General features: G+C 39.0%; 1 protein-coding gene across 1 annotated transcript in view; it reads left to right on the top strand.

Moving 5' to 3' along the window:
- STT3B (STT3 oligosaccharyltransferase complex catalytic subunit B) overlaps positions 1-13,489 on the top strand; it is a 240,927-nt gene extending 227,438 nt beyond the window's left edge. Inside the window, exons 14-16 of the mRNA XM_089690796.1 lie at positions 1,392-1,505; positions 6,205-6,417; positions 11,231-13,489. Of these exons, the coding sequence (XP_089546922.1) occupies positions 1,392-1,505; positions 6,205-6,417; positions 11,231-11,311 (408 nt within the window). The 3' untranslated portion in view covers positions 11,312-13,489. The remainder of the gene's footprint in view (positions 1-1,391; positions 1,506-6,204; positions 6,418-11,230) is intronic.
- The last annotated feature ends 7,740 nt before the right edge of the window (positions 13,490-21,229 follow it).

Below are 21,229 nucleotides of genomic sequence, written 5' to 3'. Positions count from 1 at the left end.
TCTCTTAGGACATAGCAGACATTAGGACCTGTCATAAAGAAATTGCTATCATATAGAAGACTTGTCAGTGAAAATATTTAAAAAAAAGAAAAAAAGACTGCCACTGCAAGGATTCAACCTATGTCTGTAGCCCTTCTCCTTGTTATTTTCACCCTCAAACCTGGGAGAAATAAAGCTCCGACACCGAAGTGTGCAAGCTAAATCTGTGAAAGTTTAATACAAAACAACGGTTATACAGAACTCAGTAGGCATTGCTTAATCTCAGGATGACCAATGAAACATTCCATTCTTATCAATATAGTTACGTGAAGAACAGACACTGCAAATAGTTGAGGGATACCATATAAAGTAGTTCCGTTTACAGAAATGAAACTATTGTAAGAAAACAAGAGAGAAGTTACAAAACCGAAACCAACTGTTCACACATCTAGAAATCTAGGCATTATACAAAATGGATGCCAGGTAATAAAACATATTTCCTTACAGCCACCTGTGCACACACATGCAAAACGTGCTTGTAGGTCATGTGCATAAGTGTGCACTGAGATACTAAAGACAGTATTATGGTTAACTCGAAATTGACAAGCTGTAAACTTAGGGTCGCCTATAGACAAATTTGGGTATCATACTTTCTTACAGGCACATGCACATTTAAATCTTCACCGTATCTAGAATTTTTTTATTGAACTCCTTCTCACCTTTTATATTTTACAGCAAATTTGGAGATTTTACATTTTAACCCTCATGTACATGAAAATTGAGACTAAAAAATAAGTTTGATAAACGGTTGCACTTATGTCATGTGACATAAAATAACTACAACTACCTAATTTGATTCTATGGGTCATTTGCTTTTTTAAAAATACGTAGAGGAGTTTACTAAGATTGTACAAGTTGGAAGCTGATGTGCATGGCAAACAGTCGGATTTTACCTTTCATTTTCAAAGCTTAACTGAACAAGTTGAAGATGGAAGATGATTGGTTACTATGCACAGCTGCTACTAATTCTCTCTGCTCCAGTTTTCAGAAATTCCCCCCACAATGTTTTGGAGTTTGAAGTGCAGATTCATATACAAACTAAGTGTTTAAGCAAGATGCAAAAAAATTGCTTAGACAGTGAAAGGGTTATATATAGTTCAACAACTGATCGTTGTTTCAGTAGCATGTAACCCAATGTTTTTTTTTTTTGTTTTTGTTTTTTTTGCTCTTATGGAAGTCAGAAAGTGCAAACTGGTTTTTATCTTTTGGGGTAAAGAGGGGTGGGGGTACTCAGCTTAATGTTTAATGTGTGACAATACAGTTGGGTACTTGCATCATGATGCAAAGATCGGATTTAAAGTTTATAAAAGTATGCCATCAGCTTTGATCTGGATTTATTTTTCAACTTTTAGGAAAGTGATTATTTCACACCCCAAGGAGAATTTCGAGTTGACAAGGCTGGATCTCAAACTCTGCTAAATTGCCTCATGTATAAAATGTCGTATTATCGATTTGGTGAAATGCAAGTAAGTATGAAATTTAGCACTTGCTATCCTTAAAACTAGAAATTTTGTGCAAAGCAGACTCCTGTGTTGGTAAAGGTAAATGGAAGAATGAATGGAGAATATGAGAATTGGTGGCTCCCCTCCCTATCTTACTTGCTATCCAAACCTGTGATGTTTTGTGTGTGGGAGACTACACCTACTGTATATACACTGATTACTACTATAATCTAAACTAAACAGAAGGCTGTCTTAAAATGCATTGGAATCATTTTGTATTGGAATCTTTTTTTTTTTTGTTAACTGTGGTTGTATTTTTGATGTGCTCACAAGTTCTTCATATGTATTTCATGGCATCACCATAGGCCAAGCACCCTCCTATATGGTGTAAAGTAGGGATGCACCAATACCGACGAGTACAAGTACCTATCCTTTTGGTCAAGTACTCAAGGATACCGAGTACTGGTACTATGCAGTGCGATTTGCGTCTATACAGAATGTATGGACGCAAATTGCACTGCAAAGAGTAGCATGTGATTTGAACAGGAATGCAATTCCTGTCCAGATTGCATGCAGTTTTCCCACTGCTACTGTGTGAACCCAGGCTTGTCATAGAGTTAACACAGGATCGGTGCAGGGAGGTTTCCCGCAGTGGAGAGTGGGCATGTGGGGATGGATACTATGATAGCAGATGATGCTCCATGTTCTCAGTGGTAGGGAAGGAGAGAAAGCGGCTGGAATTTGCGAACCAGTCAAAAGCCCTTTAGCCCGAACTGTCATCCCTGCAAAGAGAGGAGAGAAATTTTAAATTCCCCCCGCTTTCTCTCCTTTTCTACTGCTGAGAATATGGAGCATCTGCCTCCATAGTATACATCCCCACACGCCCACTCTCCACTCAGCATGGGATGTCTTAAGGGAGGTTTCATACAGGACGTCAAACAACAAAAAAGAAATATTCCCAGCTCTAACTTGCCGTACAGCCTGCAAACAAACCGAATTAACCTGTCTTAACAGTATGCGTTAAAAACAGGGGTTTAGTTTGCAAACACATGTGTAAGCTACAGAGCCCAGTATTCTGTAGTTCCTAACTCCAATTTTAAGAGCCCCCATAGTTGAGGCATATGTATTTAATGGATAGAACAAGGGCAGATGAACCTGAGGGAGCCCAGCCCTCCTTAAAGGTACAGGAGCGCACTGGACACCCCGCATGTAGCACAATGGCAGCTAGGGTGTGCAGTGCGCCCCCTTGACTAGCAATTCAACAATACTGCGTAATGCGCCGCTCTTCCATGTGCTCCTTGCTGTGAAGGTCAGTTATAGACTGGGGCAGTGGCCATTTTTTGTAAGGTTTCATACAGGAGCCATTGGGGGAAACTGCATGTGATTTGGACAGAGATCGCATGCTAATCTTTGCACTGCAATTTGTATTGACGCAAATTGCAACGCAAAGTATTAGTTTCCGGTACCAGGAAAATGCTCTGTATCGGTGCGTCCCTAGCGTAAAGGGTATGGGGCAGGGGTATGGTATACAGTAATAAAAACCTGACCTAGCCATCTACTCTGCTAAAGAAAGTGCTTTGTCTGGAGACTTTTCTTCATTTCCTGTCAAAACAGGATAGGATTTGAGAGGCAATCCCTCTTACGGAGTCTCCAGATAGAGTGGACAAGGATTGACACTATCTCAAATCTAATCCAAGAGAAACACATTTGGCTAGACATACACTTTTTAAACCATGTAAAAAGGATCCCAAGGAAGGAATGTATTATACAATACATTGAGACACTTTTTGCATTTCCATAGTGTTATTACCTTATTTAAATAAATAACAAACCTTTTGTAAAAATCTTTTTAAACCACTTAAATCACATACTGCACTCATGTTCATTTGTAGGAAGTCAGAAGAAGCATCTGATGTGCATATAGCTCTGTGCCCTATGTGAATACCAAATTAGGAATAAACAGAATTCATATCAGTCTGCTGTTTCAATTTCTGTCCTTCTGCACTGCAGTGAAAAGTTCAAACTTTGTGACCTATCATGTTGCTGATCTGGCCTGTAAATTGTCAGTATCTGATTTTGTTCTGTTAGTGCCTTATCATAGCACCAGAACCTGGGAACTGCTTTGTGGTACCTTGAATAGATGTCTTCTGCACTGCAAATTTAGTACACTTATGAAGATTTAACCACTGACCTTCCACCTATTTATATTGGAAGCAACCTGAGAAAAAGCAACATTTACAGATCGATAGTTCTTTGTAGCATAGTTTAGGACTAGCTTACCATATGGTTTATCTAAGGAAGACAAGTTCTCAGACACTTACATCTGTTTTGCTGACAATCAGACAGTATAATTAAAGTAGTAAAATCCACTGCACAGACATAAGTCTGTATTAAATACAGTATAAGCTAACATTGTATAACTCACAAAATGTACAGTAAATTGTTTTTTCCGAATGCTTTGCAGAAACATTTCCTTGGAAGTGCACGTATAAAATACAAAGAATTAGAGCGTAGTTAAAGGAATACAGTGAAAATAAATGTGTATATAAACACATGCTCATAAACAAAATATTTGTAGCTGATCTGTAGTAGCAATCGGGTGACTTTAGTTTTACAAATGGATTAAAGGGAAGCAATCTCAAGATTAATTTGTTATATAAACCATTGACAGGATTTTTTCTGGAGCGATTACATAAGTATGATTTTCCATCAACCTGTAAGACGTCACGTTAATTCTTGTACAGAAAGAAATATCTGCATCCTCCTGCAGAATGTTACCATAAAGCACGATACCTTACAGTGCCGGTCATCTTGAATAGAATCCCAACACACCTGACTTTTAGCACATAACAGATAGATGGGAACCATTGTGGTGTGCGGCACTGGAAAAAATGGGTTTATGAAAATTCACATGGACAGCCAATTCAAAATGAATGTACTCACCAAAACAGTTCTGATCCCCATTGTGAACTTGAACTTTCATAATAAATGACCCAAATCTATTAGTTTTTCCTTTTTAGGTTTGTTTTAAATTTTGACCTAGACTGTTGTCTATAGAGGATATAACTGTGTTGAATGACATTTGCTATATTAAGTGTTGATACCAGTGTTTTTGAGATTCAGTATGTACAGTGCCTTGAAAAAGTATTCATACCCCTTAACATTTTCCACATTTTGTCATGTTGCAACCAAAAACGTAAATGTATTTTATTGGCATTTTATGTGATAGACCAATACTTAAGTGGCACGTAATTGTGAAGTGGAAGGAAAATGATAAATGTTTTTCAAAATTTGTAACAAATATCTAAAAAGTGTGGCGTGCATTTGTATTCAGGCCCCTTTACTCTGATACCTCTAACTAAAATCTAGTGGAGCCAATTGCCTTCAGAAGTCACCTAATTAGTAAATAGAGTCCACCAGTGTGTAATTTAATCTCCGTATAAATACAGCTGTTCTGTAAAGCCCTCAGAGGTTTGTTAGAGAACCTTAGTGAACAAACACCATCATGAAATCCAAGGAACACACCAGACAGGTCAGGTATAAAGTTGTGGAGAAGTTCAAAGCTTGGGATATTTTTTTATAAGCTAACCCTGCTTTAAACATCTCATGGAGCACTGTCTAGGCCATCATTCGAAAATTGAAAGTATGGCACAACTGCAAACATAACAAAACATGGCCGTCCGCCTAAACTGACAGGCTGGGCAAGAAGAGCATTAATCAGAGAAGCAGCCAAGAGGCTTATTGTAGCTCTGGAGGAGCTGCAGAGATCCACAGCTCAGGTGGGAGAATCTATCCACAGGACATCTATTAGTCGTGCACTCCACAAATCTGGCCTTTATCGAAGAGTGGCAAGAAAGCCATTGTTGGAAGAAAGCCATAAGAAGTCCTGTTTGCGAGAAGCCATGTGGGGGGTACAGAAAACATGTGGAAGAAGGTGCTTTGGTCAGATGAGACCAACATTTAACTTTTTGCATTAAAGGTAAAACGCTAGGTGTGGTGGAAAACTAACACTGCACATCACCCTGAACACACCATCCCCACCGTGAAACATGGTGGTGGCAGCATAATGTTATGGAGATGCTTATCTTCATCAGGGACAGGGAAGCTGGTCAGAGTTGATGGGAAGATGGATGGAGCTAAATACAGGACAATCTTAGAATAAAACCTGTTAAAGTCTGTAAAAGACTTGAGACTGGGGCGGAGGTTCACCTTCCAGCAGGACAATGGCCCTAAACATACAGCCAGAGCTACAATGGAATGGTTTAGATCAAAGCATATTCATTTGTTAAGATGGCCCAGTCAAAGTCCAGACCTAAATCCAATTGAGAATCCGTGGCAAGATTTGAAAATTGCTGTTCACAGACACTCTCCATTCAATCTATTTTTCAAAGAAGAATGGGCAAAAATTTCACTCTAGATGAGTAAAGCTGGTAGAGACCTACCGAAAAAGACTTGCAGCTGTAATTGCAGCAAATGCACACGACACTTTTCAGATAATTATTTGTAAAAAATTTTGAATATCATTTTCCTTTCACTTCACAATTACAATTGGGTCCATTTACATTTTTGGTTGTAACATGACAAAATGTGGAGAATTTCAAGGGGTATGAATACTTTTTCAAGGCACTGTATGATTAAACATTCAGCATCATTCCTGCATTATTGTATTAGTCCAACTTGGGTAATCTTTGGACACTGTCTGTTTTTTTTTTTTGTTTTTCAGTTAGATTTTCGAACCCCGCCAGGGTTTGATCGTACTCGTAATGCTGAGATTGGAAATAAAGATATCAAGTTCAAACATCTGGAAGAGGCTTTTACATCAGAACACTGGCTTGTCAGAATATACAAAGTTAAACCATTAGACAACAGAGAGGCACTGGACCACAAACCAAGAGTGACAAACATTGTACCTAAACAGAAATATTTATCTAAGAAGGTAGGTTCTATGTAGATTGGATGAAGGGCAACTTTATGAATGCTGTGGATTATGTAGATTACCTTGGTGTAATGTAATAGAATTAAAATTATTTACAATACTAATGCTTTGGGTAAAAAAAAAATATTAAAAGGCCAGCTTTATTGAACGTGAATGTGAAAACACCCATTAACCTGCATACACTGGCAAAACATATGTTTATGAACTGGTATTTTCTGAATATGCAGGCGTCAGATGCGTAATTAGAACCTTCAGGGCCCCGATGCAAGAAACCATGAAGGGCCCCCCTGACCTCTGGTGCTGGGGCCTTTCCTCTGAGCCTGGGGCCCTTTCCACTGATCCCAGGGTCCTTTATTACGGTCCCGCACTGAGACCCCTTTACATGTTCTACTGCAGGCACCCTTCCTGCTATCTTTGGTAGGGTTGCCACCTTTTCTTCCAGCCAAACCCGAACACTTAAGCGTCGCACACCAATTTTTTTATCGTATACTAATACGTATATCTTTTTATTTTATTTTTATTAACATTTCTAATCATATGGATATAATCTGAGTCCCCCTTTACAGTGGAATCCCCCAAGCTCCCCCTTTGCAGCTGAACTCGACGAGCTTCCTCTTTTAGCCAAACTCTGGAACCAGTAGGATTCCGCTCTCAGTGGAAATCAATCCCCTCCAACAGATTTATTCTAAACCTAATTGAGCAAGGCTACAGGTTGGAGTTAGACTGCCAGACACCATCACATTGCCTAATGACAGCTTCTGAAGGATTCAGAAAATCAAAAGCCCCCCCCCCCCCCCCCCCCCTTCTTTTTTTTTTTTTTTTTTTTTTTTTTTTTAAAAGCCACATAGTGGATTAGAATTTCCTTATTCCAGTACCAAGAGGAACAAGGAACAAGTTGATGTTTTTTTTTTCTCTCAAATGTTGCCTTATTCTAAACTTCAGACTGTTGAACAGGGCCGTCAGATACAAAACATTTCAGATAGAATCTATCTTCACAGTCAGAGCGATTTTTGAGCACGATTGCTTTATGGCAACCCCGGATCTTTGGAATGTATACTTTCATATTCTCCTAAGGTGTGATTCTCAAAAGTTTTTACATTTAGCCTTAAAAATGGGATCAACAATTCACTATTTTCAGTGCAAAGCCCTTTCCTTTGTTCTTTCCTCAGTCCCAAGAATTTTCTACAAGGTGTTGGCAGAAGCACTATCTCCATTATTACTATTATACAGTATTTATATGGCGCCAAAAAGCTTGCTCAGCGCTGTACATTATATTGGGGGACTGTACATGAGACAATACAGTAACAATACAATACACGAGGGGTTCGAGGGCGCTGCTCCTTGGAGCTTACAATGTAGGAGCTTACATTAAGATTGCAGATCACGATTATTCTATATCTGGGCAATCTTCTGTAGACATTACTTCATAAACACCGTTAAAGAGAACATTTAGCCCACTCAACAGTGACTAATGAAACTTGGCTAATAAACCAGGTCCGAATACACCTCTGTCTCAAGTAGTCCCTTTCTTAGGCTATGTTCTGGTTTCTACAGAGCAGTAAATTGTTCTACCAACCGTAAAGATTGACTCTCTGTTGTAACATTTTTAATGCATTGATCCAGTTTTTGTAAGAACCGTGATGTCATCACTGGGTCTTATGACCGCAAGCTTTCCAGCAGTTCCCTGGCCTTGGTTTAACCAGAAACAGTTGTGGAATTTTCTAATGTAGGTTTGGAGAGACATTTGGGATTCTCTGAAAAATTAGTAATCTGCCAACCAAAATGAAGTGTTCTCTGTGGTGGTGGAAGAACAAAACACGGCTGTCTACAGGTCTACTTTGGAAGTGGCCCATCTCCAAGAGAGTGATGGCTGAAGCCAGTTCTCAGGGTTGGGGGTGCACATTTAGTGGAAAAGATTGCCTAAGGTCAGTGGTCTCTCTCCCATGGTGTGAGTGAGCCCTTAGTCTTTTTTTAGCAGTCCATTTAAAGAGAGAGAGGGGGATAACTGTCTAGCAGATTTTTGAGCCACCAGCACATCAGTCAGTTCATCCTTTACACAGAGATCTTTCGAAATCTAATGGATTGTTGGGGTCAGCCAGAAAGTGATCTGTTTTTGAGTCTGGTTTTGATCTGAGTTGGGAACAGGCAACCTTGGTGCTCCACATCTTTTTACAAGAACAAGAAAGCCTAATTCTTTTTGCTCCTTCCTGGTCAAAGACTGCGAGGTTTACACTCATTCTGTTCCTGACAGAGGATCCTCCTTGGATGCTTCCCATCAGACCAGATCTTGTTTTTTCAGGGGCCAGTTCAGCATCACTGGGTTCTGAGTTTGAAACTTGCCACTTGGTTTCTAAAGAAGAGGTCTTGAGATAGCACAGAGTCTGGGAAAGTTATAACTTGAATTGATGGCTCTCGTAACTGGTTAACAACTATTTATGGAAAGGTATAAAAGAAGTTTAATTTCTAGATTTAAAAAAAAACAATTTTGAATTTAATATACTGCCTGTCTTGGTAAAGATCCTGGCTAGAAGATTCTCATTTCTTTACGGCCTTGACTTGTAAGAGGCCAGCCAGGATCAAGGCATGTCCTAGTTGGGATTTGTCTTTGGTCTTGTACAAAGTAAGCAGGTCTCCTTTTGATCCAATTATGGAGACCACTATCAAGAATCTCACGCTTAAAATGGTATTCCTGATTGCCATCACTTCTGCCCTCAGAATAAGTGACCACCATGTCTTGTCTGTCAAAGAGCTTTTTTGACATTTTTTCTTAAAAACAGATCCAGGTTTTCTCCCAAAAATGTTGTCAACTTTCCATAGGACTCAGGACATGGTTCTGCCTATCTTCTGTTCGAATCCTTCTAATGACAAAGAAAAATAATTTAGCATCTTTGATATCAGAAGATATTTACTGTCTTACCTTGATGCAACCAGACACTTGTTGATCACAAGCTTTGTTCGTATTTTTTGCGGGTAGACAAAGAGGTGAGTGAGCCTCTAGCACATTGGATCAAACAAGCGATTTCGGAATCTTAAGAGAGTATGAATACAGATTCTCCTGCCTGGTTAATTGCGCATTCAACTACAGCCTTAGTAGCCTCTTGGGAGGAAAGTGCTGGTGCCCACCCCGGAGAAAATTCTTAAGGCGACCATTTGGGCATAAGGTTCGACAAGCAGTGGTCCCACCCTAGCTGGTATGTACTTGGTTATCTTGTCCTGGAAGGCGACTTGAGTTTTTGGCTTACCAGTAACTTTATTTCCAGGAGTCTTCCAGGACAGCCAAGTGCCCACTCTTTCCATTTATGGTGTTCTTGTTTATGTATATTTTTCAGGTCTGTTCTTTGGCTCATGTACACTGAAGCATGTGCCTGGGGGACTGCCTTTTTAAATAGTACCTGGCAATGTGTTTTCTGTCTTGGGGGAGGAGCTCCATATTTCAGAGTCTGTATTGGAAGACTAGTGGAAATAGTTACTTGTAAGCCTAACTCTGGCTTTCTATACTTCAGACAGAACTTTATAGTTTGGAGTTATGTTATCCCTTTATGGAAGTAGAGTTATTATCCATGATTAAAGAGTAAGCAAACACCTGATTTTGACTTTTATGTACATTAGTTCTCCAAGCCAATATTTATAAAGAGAGCCATTACTACTTGCCAGATGGTATGGTATAGAATTTGGAAGGGTTAGAATCAAGGATACTTTTTCTGAAAAAATTAATGACACTAAGATACGAGGGGTGTTCAATTCAAACCGGGACCTTTGAGTTTAGATAATTAAAGAACACATTTCAAGGAGTGGAAACTGCATTTATTTTTCAACATACTCCCTTGCTACACTTATTCTAGCGTTAAATCTTTATATGCCGAAGCATTACAAGCATTAGTCAGTATGCCTGAACCATCTTAGGACAGCGTTCTTCACTTGGTCCTGATTGTGTTCACCGTTCCCACAGGAAGATTAATCTCTTATGCAATTTCACAACAGGATATGTGTTGTTTTATCCAGGATCTGGTGTTCCACACGGTGAATGTTCACAGCAATGACTGCTGTAGGATGGGAATCACCATGTCTGATATTGTCACTGATGGATGTTCGGACATCTTTGAAACTCCATTTACATCATTCAAAGTCTTCTGTAGATATCCACGGCTTTTACGCCTTCATTCACAAACGTCATCACCACACACTGTTCCATGCACGCACCAATATTGTTGGTCTGGCATCTTGATTAACGGTCCCTGGACTGGCCTGCGACATGTGTGCCACCTATCTGTAGTAGGACACAAATGCCACCTACTACTGTGTGTAGTACCTAAATGCTGGCATCCATTTTTATACCTGTACAATTAAGTCCCGGTTTGACTTGAACATCCCTTGTATGTCTAAAGCTATAATTTAAAAAAACAAAACAAAAAAAAACAAATTAACGGTCAGGTTTTCATTGTGGTCTTTGTCTCTGCTGGGAAAATTCACCCTCTTGATGTGTGGTGATCATTGTCACTGGCACAGAAAGTGAGGGGCAATCCAAAATGAAGTCACCAAACCAATAAAGAAGAAGAGATCTTCCAATGGGGACACCTGTTCCAGCAGCAGCTGTCTAAACCTGGATTTCTCCCCATGTTGGAATCTTGTTGTCCCTGTAACCAGAAGTAAAGGGAAATGTCACTGATGGGACAAAAAAAAAAAAAAAAAGTTCAGTAGAGCATTTTTTGCTTTTAGAGATACTTGATAATTAATAGTTATGCCACAAGAGCAAAATATGAAAATATGAATTGCAAATTTACTTGGGTTTTTCACTTTTCTTGTCTGTTTTTAGACATCAAAAAGGAAGCGTGGCTACATTAAGAACAAGCTGACCCTGAAGAAAGGCAAGAAATCCAGCAAGAAGACGGTTTAAACCAACCCATCTCATAGGACCATGTCCTCGAGATAACCAGTCTTTGCCTTTAGATGAACTCATGTTTATCAGTGACATGAGAGTACAGAACCATCTTTGGTCCAGGATATTGTACAAAATTTTCAGGCAATGTCTGATTACAAAATATATATTTATTGGCTTATTAAGAACAGCTGTTTTAGATTTGTAATGTGAAGCCAGACAGACAGTGCTGTTGTCCACGAATAACAGCAGGTTTTTTTTTTTTCTTTTCTTTTTTTTTCCTTTTTGTTTTCTCGTTTTTTTGTTTTGTGTTTTTTTTGTTCTTTTTGGTAAATAATTTTCAAATCCTTTGACAATTTGGACTGATTGCACCAAAGAGCCCTCTAATTTGGTTATTGGCACATGCATACTTGTCAATTTTTTTTTCTTTTTTATATTTAAAAACAATAAAATTAAAAGTGAAACCTTGAGCTGCATTTTTCTTTGCAACACTCAGAGGCGTCTGCATAGATGTAATTTGTGGCATCTGTGAGTGGCCCACTTTTCTGCCTGTGACTTGTATCATAACATAAGATAAAAAGCATGAGTTCTTGAATAAAGACATATTTTGTTCCCTGAAGCTGTTTTTTCTGCTTTTGAAAACAATGAACGACGCACAAAGAATGTCAGGTTTTGTTTTTTTTTTTTTTTTTTTTTGGTTTTGTTTTTTTTATCTAGTTGTCAGGGATGTGGGTGTATGCTATAACTGCTGCTCTATTTTATATGTGGACAAGTAAATCACAGTGAATCAAAACTGTGCCTAGGCAAAGTTGTACAGCTAGGACACACTGCTTCATTATATTTCTGAAAGGGCATAACCTATTAAATGATTTTACATGCCAGTGGTAGCCATTTTGTGCAGCCTATCATCTCTCTAGAAACTAGTATTTTCCTTGAGGCAGAAGTTGTGAAGTGCCTCACCAATGTTCCTAATGAATTAGTACGATCTATATATAATTTTTGCTTTAGACTACAAAAGTAACTACTGCTTTTTATAGCTGGACTTCAAGTATATGCAGCCCTAAGTCACTTGGCTCGCCCCTGTGACAATAGATACTTCTGGCCACAAAGTTCTGTTTACTTTGTTTAATTACAAATGTTCTACTTGTGATAAATATCAATGTCCTATTCATTTTTTTTTTTCCCCTAGCAATTTACTTCAGAGCTTTGCTAATATAATGTAATAAGGGTTACTTGGCATCTACTTAAAAATTAACACCCTAAGCTCTAGTCTGTGTGGCCATAAACCAAGTGAACTCCTGTGTTGATGGCAAGGCCTCCTAAATTCTACGAAGCATTAACTAGGCATAGGTTTTTGTCACACCTATGCTCTGATATTGAATTATACCATTTTATACATCCAGGGGCTGTAATGGATTACAAAGGGAGGAGGGGGGAAAAATGAAGAGAAAATGCTGATTTATGTTGAATGTTCATATACAAAATCCTTTTAGAGCAAACCGCTTACAATGTTTGAATGTTTACACATTTAAAAAGTTGACAAGTATACAATCGTCCACTTTTTCTAAGTCTGAGATTATGTTGAGGGTATCCGAGCTAGAATGGAATTTTTGGATTCATCTTAATTTTTTGTTTGTTTTCTTCTTCATACTTATTCTCTAGTGCAGTTTTCTTCATATTTTTTTTCCAAGACTAAAATTGACTATTTTGTCAATGTAATGCACTAAAATGTACATTGGGTTGAACATTTTGGGTGATCCTTCTGTGGCTTTAGACATTATGCAGACTTGAACTTTTCATAGCTTGATGATTTTTTTTTTTTTTTTAATTTGTTTATTTTCTTTTTGTTCCTGAGTTAATGTTTTATGTTCATTTTGAATATATTTCAAGCAGAGTTGTACTACCACAAATACTGGACTATCCTGTGTTTAGGATGTATGTTTTATAGTGAGATGGAAACATAAAGAGATTAGACATGGCAATTTCTCAGAAAAAAAAAATAATACAATCATTTCTTTTCTATTTTTTTTAATATATATTTTGTTTTTCAAGCTTGTGATATTTTTACATACCATAAAAGCTGCATTGCTGTGAAGCATTTGTATGCAGCTCTAATGCCATTACAACATGCTGGCAATCTGTATATTGGATTGAAAACTTTGAAAATAGAAACAATAAAATTTAATTAAGGTTTTATGTTAAGTGTCATGTTTTTGTTTCTAATCAAATTATTTGAATGGCCAACATTTAAAATTGTGTCTCTGTCAAGTTTGACAGCTATTGATGGGTGATTAGAATAAATAGCGCTCCAGGGTAGTTTTTTTGGTGTAGATTAAAACAAAGTACACACTTTTATTTTGAAGATGTTTATTGAAGAAATGGCATGTGAAAAGATAGTCAAACTGGAATAATTTACTTTCAAATAAAAAAAAACAAAAAAACCCTGTGTTTATCATTACAATTTCTTGTTTTGTTTCTTTTTTTGCATTTTTATTTCCAACAAAGAAAAACATGGTTTGGGGCTTATTCAACAAAATAGTGGAAGAAGCCAAATGTGGTGAACCTACCAATTTATTATCTTTTATACTGATCAGGCATTAGTAAAACACAGCCTGAGTGGAAGGTGCAGATTGCTTCCCTTGCATCATTTATTGAATAAGAGTCTGCCATAAGTTTTTTTTGTTCTTTTTTCTTTTTTTATTGTTTTTGTTTTTTCTTGTTTTTTTAACCCCCAGTTAGGTAAATATAACACACTTAAGATATAATTGGTCACAAGTATGGTAATGGTGAAGTAACTGTCAAAGAGATTATGTGCCAGAGGGAAAAAAAGAATGTTCCCTTTAAAGTGGTAATAAAGCAAACATTCATTATATTGTACCATACCAATTCTTAGATGTGGGGGTCACATTAGCTTTCTTTTTTTTTTTTTTAATCTTGGTAATCTGGTGATCTAGCCAGTGAGTCTGTTCATTTTCAACAGAAAAAACTCTTGCAGATTTCGCACTTAAAGGGTCAAGACAACCCATTTAACACTGACAAGGGTGACCAAACTATTGCTTGAACTGCTTATAAAATGTTAGTTTGGTGATTTAGCAGATCTAGATGCACTAAACAAATTGAATCCAGTTATTCTAACTCTACCAAACTCCCCTACATGTATGGTTTTGTGTTTATGAATGCTTTAAGTTTCTGAACAAATTTCCTGTTCCACCAGCTGCCGCCAGCACTCTCCTTAAGAGTCAGTCCCCAAGGACTCTGCACAACTTGCTCTTCTAGCCTGAAGAAAGATCACGAGGATGTAACTCTCAAGAGTTTTATATGGCATTGAAGTTGGGAGCTTTGTAAAAAAAAAAAAAAATAGATTTTAAACTCTGCAGGAAACAAAGAAAAACATTCTTAAAGAGATACTACAATGATGTTTGCTTCAGGGTGGTTTTTCTTCTGAAGGTGTGCAACATTATAAGCCATTTGATATTTATTTGTACTGTTCTTTATTTTACAAATACATTTGATAGGCCCACTATTATTATTAAAACAAAAAAGAAAGAAGGGTTTCTGCTTTCTGTTACAAAACATATCCAATTGAAATAAAACTTCATAAATGTAGTTCAAAATGCATTCTGCTACATGTCTTTAGTTAAAAAAAAAAAAAAAAAAAAATCCCAACAGGTGTATATTAAAGGGTAATTCCACTTTCATGGGGAAAAAATGGTGAATAAACAAAAATATAGCATATACAATTGTGACTCATGTCATATTGTAATTGAATGTTATTAAAAACATTTCCTTTTCAAGCTGCAGTGCTGTAATTTTCTGTTAAATACAATGCAATATGGCTACTTGGAGGCATTATGTACATGGGTGGTGTACAGAACGCTGCCTGAAAATGTAATTAAGAATTGTGTGATTGGCTTACTGATTTTCCCAGAAGTTTGCACTTGGATACATGTCACATTTCTGGCACTCCCTGCAACAAAAATTTAATTTTTGGTGAGATACTCCAAAAAAAAAAAAGTAAAGCACATCTAAAGGGATGCAGTCCTTGCTAAGTTCCTCTTTGGAGATCTGCAGGTTCAGCAGCTGATTGATAATTCTAAAACACTCCCATATAGATTCACTCAATACATGGACACAAACAAACCGCTATCTCTTCAGAATAACAAATTGTAAGAATCTGCAACAAAGTTTGTTACAATCCTTGCACTATACATAGATCACCCAGAGGTGTCACCCCCCCCCTCCACAAAACTGGAGTTACGCTTTAATTGGCTCATGTGGAACTTACACACACGCCATAGTTCGTACATGCTGTATATATATATATATATATATATATATATATATATGTGTGTGTGTGTGTGTGTATATCATTGCAACTCAGAATGGTACTCAGTAGTTTGTATGGCCCCCACATGCTTGTATGCATGCCTGACCATCAGAGTATGCTCCCAATGAGATGACGGATGGTGTCCTGGGGTGTTTCCTCCCAGATCTGGACCAGGCCATCACTGAGCTCCTGGACAGTCTGAGGTGCAACTTGGCGACGTTGGATGGACAGAAACATTGTATCCCAGAGGTGTTCTATTGGATTTAGGTCAGGCGAGCTTGGGGCTATTCAGTGGTATCAATTCCTTCATCCTCCATGAACTGCCTGCATCCTCTTGCAACATGAGGCCGGGCTTTGTCGTGCACCAGGAGGAACCCAGGACCCACTACACCAGCATAGGGTCTGACAATGGGTGCAAGGATTTCATCCTGATACCTAACGGCAGTCAGGATGCCAATGTCTAGCCTGTAGAGGTCTGCGTCCCTCCATGGATATGCCTCCCCAGACCATCACTGACCCACCACCAAAACAGTCACGCTGAACAATGTTACAGGCAGCATAACATTCTCCATGGCTTCTCTAGACCCTTTCACGTCTGTTACATGTGCTCAGGGTGAACCTGCTCTCATCTGTGAAAAGCACAGGGCAGGGAGGTCATTTTGTAGGGCTCTAGCAGTGCTCATCCTGTTCCTCCTTGCACAAAGGAGCAGATACCGGTCCTGCTGATGGGTTAAGGACCTTCTATGACCCTGTCCAGCTCTCCTAGAGTAACTGCCTGTCTCCTGGAATCTCCACCATGTTCTTGAGATTGCTGGGAGACGCAGCAAACCTTCTAGCAATGGCACGTATTGATGTGCCATCCTGGAGGAGCTGGACTGCCTGGGCAACCTCTGTATGGTCCAGGTATCACCTCATGCTACCATTGGTAACTCAGACCTTAGCCAAATGCAAAACCAATTAAAAACAGAAAAGATGAGTAGGGAAAAAAAAGTCAGTGGCCTCCACCTGTAAAACCATTCCTGTTTTGGGGGGGTTGTCTCATTGTTGCCCATCTAGTACACCTGTTGTTAATTTCATTAACACCAAAGCAGCTGAAACTGACTAACCCTCTGCTACCTAACTGACCAGCTCAATATCCCAGGAGTTTAATTGACTTGATGTTATACTGTGATTAACAAGTGTTCCTTTAATATTTTTGAGCAGTATATATACAGTTGTGTTCAAAATAATAGCAGTGTGTTGAAAAAAGTGAATAAAGCTCAAAATCTTTCTAATAGCTTTTATTTCCATACACACAAATGCATTGGGAACACTACACATTCTATTCCAAATCAAAACATGAAGAAGAATATATCACATTTGTGTTGTTCCTCTAAAAAAAAGATTGAAGAAAAGTGAATATTAGACTGTTCAAAAAAATAGCAGTGTTTTGTATTCTTCTTTACAAACTCAAACATTCATTATATAAACTGAAAAATGTTTGAAGATTTTGCTTTCCTTTGAATCACTTAATATTTAGTTGTATAAGCACTGTTTCTGAGAACTGTTGTACATCTGTGTTGCATGGAGTCAACCAACTTCTGGCACCTGTGAACAGGTATTCCAGCCCAGGATGCTTGGACTACATTCCACAGTTCTCTATTTCTTGGTTTTGCCTCAGAAACTGCATTTTTTTTTGTCACCCGACAAGTTTTCTATTGGATTAAGATCCGGGGATTGGGCTGGCCACTCCATAACGTCAATCTTGTTGGTCTGGAACCAAGATGTTGCACGTTTACTGGTGTGTTTGGGGTCGTTGTCTTGTTGGAACACCCATTTCAAGGGCATTTCCTCTTCAGCATAAGGCAGCATGACCTCTTCAAGTATTCTGATGTATTCAAACTGATCCATGATCCCTGGTATGCGATAAATATGCCCAACACCGTAGTATGAGAAACATCCCCATATCATGATGCTTGCGCAACCATGCTTCGCTGTCTTCTCAGTGTACTGTGGCTTGAATTCAGTGTTTGGAGGTCGTCTGACAAACTGTCTCCGGCCACTAGACCCAAAAAGAACAATCTTACTTTCATCAGTCCACAAAATGTTGCACCATTTCTCTTTAGGCCAGTCAATGTGCTCTTTGGCAAATTGTAACCTCTTCAGCACATGTCTTTTTTTCAACAGTGGGACTTTGCGGGGGCTTCTTGCAGATAGCTTGGCTTCACATAGGCTTCTTCTAATTGTAACAGTACTCGCAGGTAACTTTAGAACTTCTTTGATCTTCCTGCTGATTGTTGGCTGAATCCTTGCCATTTTGGCTATTCTATCCATTTGAATGGTAGTTTTTCACTTTCTTCCACGTCTTTCAGGTTTTGGTTGCCATTTTAAGGCATTTGCAATCATTTTAGCTGAGCAGCCTATCATTTTCTGCACTTCTTTATATGTTTTCCCCTCTCCAATCAACTTTTTAATCAAGTTACGCTGTTCTTCTGAACAATGTCTGGAACGACCCATATTCCTCAGAATTTCAGAGAGATGCACTGTAACCAGCATGTACAACATTTGCTGCCTTCCTTTCTTAAATAAGGGCAATAATTGCCACCTGTTTTTTCAAAGAATGAATGACCTCACTAATAGAACTCCACGTTGCTATTATTTTGAACATGCCCCTTTCGATTAGTGATTCAATTCTACAGAATCAGCAGCATGCATGTCATGACTGTTGGGTCTGTTGGATTTCTATTACTCTACTACACCTGCTAATAAATTATTTGCCATGTAGAAATATAATTTCTACCAAAAACAGTGATTGATCAGGTTAGTGATGTCTGACTGCAATTATTTTGAACACAACTGTATAAGGGAAAAAGCACTATTTGGTCTGACGTAAGAGGCCATATACAGGAGGTGAGAGTATGTACACTATATTGCCAAATGTTTTAGGACACCCATCCAAATCATTGGATTCCGGTGTATAACATCAAGCACATAGGCATGCAGACTGCTTCTACAAACATTTGTGAAAGCGTATGTACTCTCCAGCGCCTCAGGATATGCACAGCCAAAAGGGAAGCCAAGGGTACCAGGACAGCGACAACCAAAAGGAAATGTTCCAGGGGTGCAGCCCTCCTCAGACGGGGAAATCAGCCACTGGATAGAGAGAAAACAGGTGGCGCACACACCTAGTGCATTATCCAAGGTTTATTGTAGGAATTAAATCATAAAAACATACTCACAGACGAAGCATGTATTTAAAAAGCATAGAAAAATGACAATGGCCACAACGGTGGGCAAGGTATTCTCACTGTCAGTGCGGTCAAATGGCTGACGCGTTTCGGGGACAAATCCCTTTCCTCAGAGCTGATGACCAACCTCTGATGCTGATGCACGATGAATGGAAAGTAAAGTAAGAGCCCTGCTGTTGATGCCTGAAACATATATATACACACACACACCATAGTTCGTAGATGCTGTAAATTTCACGCGAGCCAATTAAAGCATAACTCCACTTTTGTTTGGGGGGGGGGGGGGGGGGTTGACACTTCTGGGTGATCTATGTATAGTGCAAGGATTGTAACGATTCCTACAATTTGTTATTCTGAAGAAATAGTGGTTTGTTTGTGTCCATGTATTGAGTGAATCTGTATGGGAGTGGTTTTAGAATTATCAATCAGCCGCAGAACGTGCAGATCTCCGAAGAGGAACTTTGCAAGGACTGCATCCCTTTTAGATGTGCTTTACTTTTTTTTTTTTTTTTTTTTCTTTCAGTATCTCACCAAAAGTTAAATTTTTGTTGCAGGGGCTTCCAAAAATGTGACCTGTATCTAAGTGCAGACTTTGGAAAAATCAGTAAGCCAAACTCGCTCACCCATGTCCTTAAGGAGCTTGATTTGCACACTGGTGCGCAGTCATGTTGGAACAGGAAGGGGCCATCTCCAAACTGTTCCCAAAAAGATGGGAGCATAAAATTGTCCAAAATGTCTTGGTATGCTGACACCTTAAGAGTTCCTTGTGCTGGAACTAAGGGGCCAAGCCCAACCCCTGAAAAGACCCCACACCATAATCCCCCCTCCACCAAGCTTTACACTTGGCACAATGCAGTCAGGCAAGTACCATTCTCCTGGCAACCGCCAAACCCAGACACGTCCAATAGAGAAGTGATTCGTCACTCCAGAGAACACATATCCACTGCTCTAGAGTCTAGTGGCGGTGTGCTTTACACCACTGCTTGCATTGCACTTGGTGATGTAAGGCTTGGATGCAGCTGCCCGGCCATGGAAACCCATTCCATGAAGCTCTCTATGCACTGTTGTGCTAATCTGAAGGCCACACAAAGTTTGGAGGTCTTTAGCTATTCACTCTGCAGACAGCTGGTGACTACTGTGCGCTTCAGCATGCGCTGACCCCGCTCTGTTATTTTACATGGCCTACCACTTTGTGCTGTTGTTCCCAGTTGCTTCCACTTTGTTATACCATTAACAGTTGACCGTAAATATTTAGTAGCAAGGAAAGTTCACAGGTGGCAACATATCACTGTACCACACTTAAATTCACTGAGCTGAGAGCGACCCATTCTTTCAGAAATGTTTGTAGAAGCAGTCTGCACACCTAGGTGCTTGATTTTATACACCTGAATCCAATGAATTGGATGGGTGTCCTAATACATTTGGCAATATAGTGTATATACTCTCACCTCCTGTATATGGCCTCTTACGGTGCAGTGGCATTTTTTTTTTTTTTTTTGGAAAGTAGACAATCTGAGGTATTAAGTAAGAGGCATGTCAAGCTTTCTGCAGTTCTAATTTTTTGTAAATTTTTTGGAAAATTAATTTAACATTTTTTTTTAACATACTGTGACCAGTGCAGTACAAGGTCATCATATAACTGGTGTAAAAGTGATCAGGGATACTGACTGACAATTTTTTTGGAATCCATTCATGACTGTTACATTGTAATTATATGACCTCTATGGCCAATCATAGCGATCACATGATACCCATTTACTGGTAATTGTAGTCTGCTGTGGCTGGTAGATATATCAGTCACAGGAGCAGCATGCTGCGTGCTTCTAACCCACAATGACGCAGTAAATGTACTGTGGCCAGGCAGCATCCAGTTAAACGGAACAGCCAATGTCTAGATCAGTTGAAACAACATATTTAAACAGATGCCATCTGTTTATGTCCATTTTTAGGCTAGAAACATTTTTTGTTTCTATTTTTGACACTTCTGGTCTCTGCAGCATTTAAGCAGCCGCCATATAGTAGAAATGTTGCTACATGGTGGCACGGGTGCACAAAATCGTATACATATGTGATTTTGCAGCTCCGGGTAGGGGGCCATTCGCAGCTTTGGCTGTCAATCACTGGGTCCCAGCCTGTGATTACTGTCCGCCACCCGGTGATCGCCGACTATCTCCAACGGGGGAGAGAACTGTATGTAAACAATACAGATCTCTCCACTGTCCGCTCCTGCACACTGCAGAGCCATACAAAGCAGTGTGCTTACAGTGAAGCACACACACAGCCACCATTGTGAAATAGCACAGTTAACCCTTTGATTGTCCCAGATGTTAACCCCTTCATGCCAGTGCCATTAGTGTCAGTGCTTTTTTATTATCACTGATC

Source organism: Staurois parvus, unplaced genomic scaffold, assembly GCF_062004578.1.
Source record: "Staurois parvus isolate SC_StPar_1 unplaced genomic scaffold, SC_StPar_1.0 ptg000021l, whole genome shotgun sequence".
Lineage (NCBI taxonomy): Eukaryota > Metazoa > Chordata > Amphibia > Anura > Ranidae > Staurois > Staurois parvus.
This window is presented reverse-complemented; position numbering and strand designations above follow the sequence as displayed.